Source organism: Trachymyrmex septentrionalis, unplaced genomic scaffold (genome assembly GCF_001594115.1).
Source record: "Trachymyrmex septentrionalis isolate Tsep2-gDNA-1 unplaced genomic scaffold, Tsep1.0 scaffold31, whole genome shotgun sequence".
In the NCBI taxonomy this organism is placed as follows: domain Eukaryota; kingdom Metazoa; phylum Arthropoda; class Insecta; order Hymenoptera; family Formicidae; genus Trachymyrmex; species Trachymyrmex septentrionalis.
In genome coordinates this window covers 1,185,061-1,193,549 of record NW_017305474.1, presented here as the reverse complement: position 1 = coordinate 1,193,549, position 8,489 = coordinate 1,185,061, and the positions used below count along the sequence as shown (strand labels likewise).

The following is an 8,489-nucleotide window of genomic DNA, read 5'->3' as shown; positions in this document are numbered from 1 at the left end:
GAAGAGAGACGAGGAGAGAGATTGGGGAAGAGAGAGAGAGAGAGAGAGAGAGAGGGGGGGGGGGTAGAAAGAGGGGGAGAAAGAGAGAAAGCAGGAGCAGCTGCTACGGCGTTTCGGTCGACGCCGCGCCTGGTCTCGACAATCGATTTTCCCCGATTTTTCAGCACGCGGCAGTCAAGTGAGAGAGAGAGAGAGAGAGAGAGAGAGAGAGAGAGAGAGAGAGAGAGAGAGAGAAAGAGAGAGAAGTGCCCGCTCGAGTCGGCTGCGGCGACCACGCTGCATCGGCACGCCAGCAGCCGGTCCGCCCGTCGTCGTCGTCGTCGTCGTCGTCGTCATCGTCGTCGCCACCGCCGCGAGTCGTCATCGTCAGCCGGGATACGACAATGAGACCGGAGTATCGAGTCCGTGTCGGGCGCACGTGCATCTCGGGTCTCTCGGCCGCGTGCAACGCGTTGTCAGGCTGAAAAGTGATTTTTTTTTTTTTCACGTCTCCATGGAGACTTGACATTTGATCATCCTGGGATCATTGGATATTCATTGGTACCGTGACCCTTTGCTGGTCGAAAATCCACTTGGAGGAAAGGCAAGAGGAAGAACGTTGCGAGACGCGCGTACGCAGCGAGTGTTCCACCGAAGAAAATGGAAATTCCGTTATAAATATTTCAAAGAACGTACGTGAGATTCACGCTTCGGTCCCCGTACAGTACCCTCCTGGTGGTGCGCCGGATACGAGAGGGACCCGCAACGACGATGCACGAGCCGCGGCTACGAGCGCGGGCGCGGGCGCGGGCGTGTACGCGCGTGTACGCGCGTGAGTGCGTGAACGGTGAACGACGAGCCGTAATTCGAAGTGAGCGCAACCTCGATGCAGCGGGAGTGCGCGTGTAGTCGTTGGCGTGCACGCGTCGCGCTCACGCGCGCGATTGACAGTACGCGCGTCATTCCGGTGTGAGTGCCCGCTTTTGTGTTGAAATCATCTCGAGTCGCGTGCGTTTCCTCGTCGATTTGCGGTTGGTGCGGCTCGTGGAGTCGCGGAATCGCCGAGTGCGAAAAAAAGTCGCGACTAGGAGAAAGGTTGTCCCGCTAGTAAAGAAAGAGAGGAAGGGAAAGAGAGATAGAGAGAGAGAGAGAGAGAGAGAGAGAGAGAGAGAGAGAAAGAGAGAGAGAGACAGTGCGAGCTCGCCGAGATGGCGGCGGACCGTCGATTCCGACGACGCCTCCTCCGGATTGCTGGTTGACGCCTAGTCCGTGAAATCGTAAGGATATATCGCGGGCAGGTCGTCGCTCGCCTGCCTGGGTGTGATCCTTTGTTCGGGCCGCACGAGTCGCCGGGAGCCGCTCTTCGATCGGAGAGTCCCGCTGCTCCGAATCGAATTTCGCATTTCGGAGTGGGCAGAGACGACGGGGTCGAGGGGTCGATACGACGCGAGCGTAAGCGAGAGATGTGCATGTAGAGCAGTGCCAAAATGTAACTGGTGCGGCGAATCCGTAATATCCTCCGTACTTCGCGTATAGGCTACGCTATAACTCTCCGCGTACCTCTTTACATCTTTTTCCGTGTTTTTTTTTTTTCTCTTTTCCTCTCCGTCTCTTGTTCGATTCGTCAAGTTTCTTCAGTGCGTCAGGCAGGTGCAGGAAGTACGAATCCCGGGACCGAACCGCTGTGTGTCGTTCGGGAAAAAAATCCTTGGGATCCTTTCGTGCCGTCGTATTTTCGGATTGACGTATTCGCGGGCGAATACTTGAAAGGGAACCAGGAGAGAAGGAAGAATTTGATTAATCGATCGGAGGAACGTATTCATTGTGTAGAAAAGTAACACTTGCTATATTCTCTCTTTCTTTTTTTTTTTCTTCCAACTTCGCTTTCCAGTGCGTTAACTTAAGCGTGAATCATCGTCGTGAACGACGCGATTTTACGAGTGATTTTGATTATCGAAAAGTATTAATCGGTTTCAATGAGACGACAGATACCAATAAAGTGAAACTGGGAACTGAATCCAGTCCTTTTATATTCGACGCGAGCAATTTCTATTGCAACTCTTTTCGATTATAGCAAGCTTCAATAGATTTTATTGACACTTTGTTTATTTTCCTTTATATTCAGTGGAAGAAGAAAACGAGTAATATTATTATATATATGTGAGTCACTTCGATTAACGAGAAACATTGATGAATTTCAATGACACATCTGCGATAACGTACGATTTACTTTGTTCATACTTGACACAAGGAAGTCTAACTATGTGCTGTTTTTACAAGTAAAATTGTAGTTATCAGAAAAAAATTCGTAAATTTTCAACTAGACAGTAAATGTCATTGAATAATAAAAAGCGTCGCTACGGTAGTGATTCTAAAAAGAAAGAAATAGAGCAGATTGCAAATGGTGTTGAATAATATACAAGAAACGGAGAGAATCACGTCGTCTTTCCAACTTCCGGTTTGATTCGAGAGGAAATATAGTAGAATCGAACGATTCTGTCGCGATGCGGCGCGACGCGGTGTGGCGACGCTCGGCGACGCCGACGACAACGACAACGTTGACGAAGCGACATTGACGGACTCGGTCGTCGGGTTGCGGGTTCGATCGGTAGAACTTGGTGCATCCGCTGCGACCGCATCGCGGAAACGCGTAGGGCTATGTTCAGATTTCCACCTAAGTGCCATTCAGATTTATTTCATTCTTGTTGTTCTTTTAACTGAACGTTAAAAAAGAATAAAAAGATCCCGAGAGAGCACTCGGGTGGGAATCTGTACGCATCCTAGGAAAAGAAACGCGCACGAAAGGAATGATTTTGTTTGAAGAATTTAACTAAAAATTTAGCTAGATAATATGTAGATTGAAAAATAATTTTGATGGACCGTACACTGAAAAGATTTATTAATAGCTGCTAAAGTTTAGTTAATATAAACAAAAATTATTTTATTTTTCTAAATTTTGATAATACCTACTAAATATTTAGGAAGGTAAAATCATTTTTAGTTTTGTTAATCATTCGTTTAATTGGCATTGTTTCACTAAACAATGGTAACGTCTTAAATTAAATAACATTAAAAAAATTTTTAAACCATACTTCCATATTTCCAGAGTAAAAATCGTCCATATCAATGTTCTTAGGAAGCAATAAATTGAATTTGAATCAAATTTAATAATTTTCTTCAGTGAAATTGTTTAATTCCACCGTTCCAATCAAATGAACAATTGAATACGATGACAGTATTGAATACGATGATAGTGGCGACCGACAAAAATTGTTAAACTAACTCAAATTGGGTATAACTTGACATTGTAAATTTAACAATGCAGTTTGAGCGTCCTAATTATTTTGATGGTCCAAACAAAATTCTTTTCAGATCTGTACACTAAAAGAGAAGATTGGCTGCTGCAGCAATTTAAATGGTAAAATATGGCATAGCATTTTTAATTAACTCCTGCAGCCAATTAAGAATGCTATACTATTATATATTCAACCAATCTTTTCTTTCAGTGTACCTACACGAAAATTAGTTTTGCTGTAGTATCTAAAATTTTAACCAACTGTAAGTACAAATCCGAAAATAATTTTGTTGGACCATCGAAGTAATGACGTAAGACACTCAAGACTGTTAACTGGAACATAAAACAATTTTGTACATCATTATTCATGCTATCGTAACATATGCTTGATATTTCTACAGAACTATTTTGATGGTCCAACAAAATTATTTTCTGATCTGTGTTCAAGCTGATGAAATGTGAATTAGATATTTCGTTAAAATCGTTCTTTTCGTGTGTGCAACGAAATTTTGGAATACCTCGAGAACAGAATCGCCGGGGAAGGAAGCGTGCGGGGCAACCGACAGATCGGCGCGGCGCAGGGTCGACGCACGCTCCGGTGCTTCTCTCTCGGTGCAAAAATCGCTCTCGTGCGATCGGGGTCAATCCATTCCTCGCTGCCGTTTCGAATCGCGGACTCTCGGGCTGTCCCAATTTCGACCTGACGTTCCTCATGAATAGTCCGTGGCGCGTTCATCGTAGCATCCGCGTGCGACATGCACGCAATCCATCGACGTTTCTCGCGAATTCTCTCCTTATCCCGATTGAAGATACGCCATAAAGATTGTGGAAGCTTTCGGAAGCTTCCACCTTTCGGAAGATGCGGGACCTGATTACATTACAGAAATTCGTACGGCGCCAAATGTACTGATTTCACTCACTCTCACTTGTCACTCCTTCGTCTTCTTCCGAATAATTTCCGGTAGTGCATCATTGTGTGACATTTTGTTTTCGTGCCGGCCAAATGTAGACGAGTCACGGAATGGGGCGCGGTCCCGGCTTTTTTTTCCTACTCTCATTTGGACGAATTATACAGGGTATTCCTGTGTCTCGCTGCGAAATAAAAACTCACGTTGCAAGCGAATTGACGTGGGAATCGTGGATTAGTCTCATCCGCTTTACACCGCCCTTTCTCGCGGAGGACCGAAGTTTTTCAAATGTTCTCGCTAACATATATTCAACACGTTTGACGCACACATAGTGCGTCCGCTATTTTAATTACAATAACTTCAATCGTAAACGCAATAAAGGAAATATATCATATTTTAATTACCGTTTCAATGCGAAGCGGTGCAACACGCATCTTTTATGTTTCGTACAAAAAGAACTGTTAACGAAACGTCATTATTCCTTTATGAGCCAATTGTAAGCCGTCGTTATATGTGGTCGCATGCGCGATTCTTCTTCATTGAATAAAAGTTTATATTGTCGCGAAATAATGTGTATCGCGTTATTCGTCGGCATTATTTCGAAGTTCTTGCAATTATTTATCTATTCCGAGCCAATTAGGCAGTAAATGGAATATGAAACTGGAGCGCGATTCTCTTTGTGCGAAGGGTAGCTTGCCCTCTCTCTCTCTCTCTCTCTCTCTCTCTCTCTCTCTCTCTCTCTCTCTCTCTCTCTATTTCTGTCTTTCTCTTCCTTCCTATTGACGAGGAAGCGCTATTGTTATTGGCTGTTCTATAATTTGCTTCTTTATCCATTTAACCCGGCATTCGAGCAAACTCAGTTTCTCCTGATGTTTAATTGTTCGCATTATATCAGGAAAATTTACTTTCGTCGCTTCAAAAGTACCTTCTCTTCGTTGATCGGAAATTGAAAGGATGTACGGGAGGAAAAGCTTGTATGTACGAGCACGAACTTTCTACATTGTACTGAGATCTTATTTAGAGATCAGTTCCCCTGTAAAGATATGAGTCTGAGACTTTTGTTCTAAGCGGTTAAGAAATCATCCACGAATTATAATCTCTACAAATGTGCGAATGCTTAAGAAATTCATTCTTTAATTTCAATTTTTTTAGTAAAAATTTTGATGCACAACAAAATTTTTATATTGAAGATTACCCATATAACACAGAGGTTTACAGCAATTGTTGCAACGTTTGCAGTGTTGCTGAAATGATCTATATCGTGTAGATAATGAAGATATAGTAAAGAAACAAAAATGTTCAGTTAATTTTGAGAAAAAAATTGGTTTCGATAAAATTTGTCCTAACTTTTAACGATATATAATTGAAATTATATTTTTTGCTTTTTTTTCACTTCTATCTAATATTATTATTTGCATTCTCAGAAAAAATATGGTCAATTTTAATAAATATTTAATTGAATATTTAGTTAAATATTTATTAAAATGGACTATACATTTTTTTCTCAGTATACACAAGAAAAATACACATTGTACATAAATAATAATTACTTGTTTCAAGTATTTTAAAAGAGTTTATGTATCCGTAAAATCTATCATAAGTTTATCACAAACATCAAATTTATTCAGAATACATTTTGTGTGAATCCTAGTAAATTTTAATATACTTCAACGACGATTATTAAATAAAACAAAGCAAATTCGATTTTTTATATAAATGATGTTTTATTTAGAAAGCGTCGTTTCTTCTTAATCAACTTTATAAAATTCTTAAAAAAAAAATAAATAAATAAATTCTTGTTTTTAATACACACATTAATGAATTCTTTTAAAATTTATAATAAGCATATTTTATGATTATCGTCAAGAAAATACTCTTTGTTAAAAACAAACCGTTATTTAAAAGGAAGAAGGTAAATTGAGTAATCATTTTTCTTAGCAATAGCGTGATATATTTCTGTTCTTAATAGATTGGCAGGACGATATATCGATACTGACCATCGTTGTTTATGCCTATTCCCCTAGTCTCTATCCCACTAAAAATGCAGGGGGAAGTGACTCTACAACGTTCCAAGGGGGCCGAATAATCCGCTGCTGCCTGCGATCTTCCCTCGTGATACACGATCATGCGTTTGATGACGAATACTTAGAAACACGATCGGTATTTGGAATAATACTTCAGTTACTTTCCTAGAGATCTACCTTTTCAGCCTTTATCTGAAACGCTAAAGCGATTGCTATCGCTACCGGAGTAGTTTAAATATTGATAAAAGCAGTATACCTACAAGTCTTATCGGTGCGAATAGATGCGCACAGCTAGCGCTATCGATGTCAACCGCTTTCGTCTCGACCTTTCCGAGTCTGGTGGTAGATAGAGTCGGGTCTGACCTCGTGGAAACTCTCTCGCGTTTTGTTAGATAGTGCGATTTCCGCATTCGCCGTGCACGCTCCGCTGGGATTTCTCACTTGGGTGTCTCCCTTTCGCGCGAGTCGCCGCACCGCACCGGGCCGGGATTCACGAGGAGCTCACGCTCGCGATAGAATCGTCTCGGGACTTATACGAGGTTGTTTGTTGTTCTCAACAGGAAGTACTCATTCTGAGATCTACCACGCCGCGCAATCACGCCGCGGCGATTCTCGCCGAAAGGTTTGATTCGTCGTACCCAATAGACCCAAGGAACCTTTTGCGCCCGCGATATGACAGTGATAAGGAATCGGACTGATGTACAATGCGTCGTTGTGCGCTCTGCTCTTGGACCGCTGCGACAAGGACGGTGCGATAATTGAGCGAAGACGTGTCGCGAGAGGAACGCGCAGTGTTCCTCGGCGAGGATGGGCGAATTCGTGAAATAGCAAGAGAGAGAAAGAAAAAAGAAGATTTGGAGCAAGAGTAAAAGAAAGGAAGAGAGGAGAGAGAGAGAGAGAGAGAGAGAGAGAGACGCGAGCACGCGGCGTTCTACAGCTGCAGCTGCAGCGTGCGAAGAAAGGAAGAAAGAAGAAGAAATGTCGTGGGCCAACGTGGCCAGTGCCGCTCAACTGGCGGCCTCGCTAGCCCTGATCTTGAGACTTCTCGTTGCCACGGCGAATCCGATCACGCAGACGACCGACGAGACAATATATGAACGAACGACCTACATCGTGCCATTTTCCATGGAGAATGACAGCGATATCGGAGGTAATTCAGCGGGGTGAACTTATGGCAGAAAAGGCTGGCATAGAGAATTGTGCCTTATGCTTAGAGAAAGTGCGAGGCGTTTAGAGTAATAGAAGAAAAACTATGGGGAATATATGTACATATGTATTATATCTGGAGAGAATGATTTTATTGAAATACCTAAAACATCAGATGCACAGGTCTGAAAATAATTTTATTGAACTGTGAAAATAATTGTGTAGTAAGGTTGCGACAAAATCAGGAAAATCAGGGAAAAGTCGAGGAACTTTGCAAATAATATTTAAAGATGATATTTAAAAAATTTTTTGGAAAATTAAAATTCGTGGCTTTAAAGAGAAGTTTAGTATGCATGTCTACACAGTTTTGCCATGTTAAATTGAGTTTTCAATGAAATATTTAACGGTTTCCAAATCTGGACGAAAATACAAAAAAATTTTTAAATATTATTCAAGTCAAGGAAATCATAAAATTTTGTCTGGAAATCAGGGAGAAGTGATGGAATTATAGGATGAGAAATTTGTTGACAATCCCGATGTAGGACGGTCAAACTGGTTGCTAAAACATTAAAACTTGTTGCAGCGTATTCATTATCGTTTAAGCGTTGTACATAATTATTTTTGATGATACAACAAAATTATTTTCAAATTTATATTTAGCCAAATTTTTAAATAATTTTTAAATATATTTTCTAAGGGAAAACCGTGCAGAAATTCTTTCCGTGTAGAAATCAAATACAACAAGTAATGAAGCGATATTGCTCATTTGCATCGACGACACAACTCGAAAAACAAAGTTTTCCAGAGAATGAGTTGGGATATTGCGGATCATTAAAGTTTTGTAATAATTTTGGAATGTAATTTTCGACGTAATAACTAATTACAAAAGCATGTAGTATATTTTTCGTTTTCTCTTTGAGCTACTTTTTTACAACTTAAGAATAACAATTTTTGAATTATGTTGTTACAGCAAATGAACGATACATCGATAGAAATAAAACACGACGAGAGAGGCGAACGAAGAAGCGATATGCTTCGAACGCGGTGCTTCAAAGTGTATTATTTCACAGCATTTTCGTTAGATCGAGTAGGATAACATTCAACGGATAAGATCCATCGTTGCGGTATTCTACTGCG

General features: G+C 41.3%; 1 protein-coding gene across 5 annotated transcripts in view; it reads left to right on the top strand.

Moving 5' to 3' along the window:
• LOC108749694 (tyrosine-protein phosphatase 99A) overlaps nucleotides 1-8,489 on the top strand; it is a 214,377-nt gene that overhangs the window by 191,571 nt on the left and 14,317 nt on the right. For 2 of the 5 annotated variants that reach the window (XM_018488578.1, XM_018488577.1), the window contains exon 1: nucleotides 6,595-7,356. The exons of the other annotated variants lie outside the window; for them this stretch is intronic. In XM_018488578.1, coding sequence (XP_018344080.1) covers nucleotides 7,185-7,356 — 172 coding nt within the window. In that variant the 5' untranslated portion in view covers nucleotides 6,595-7,184. Of the gene's footprint in view, nucleotides 1-6,594; nucleotides 7,357-8,489 lie in introns of those variants that run through there. 5 annotated transcript variants of the gene reach the window in all.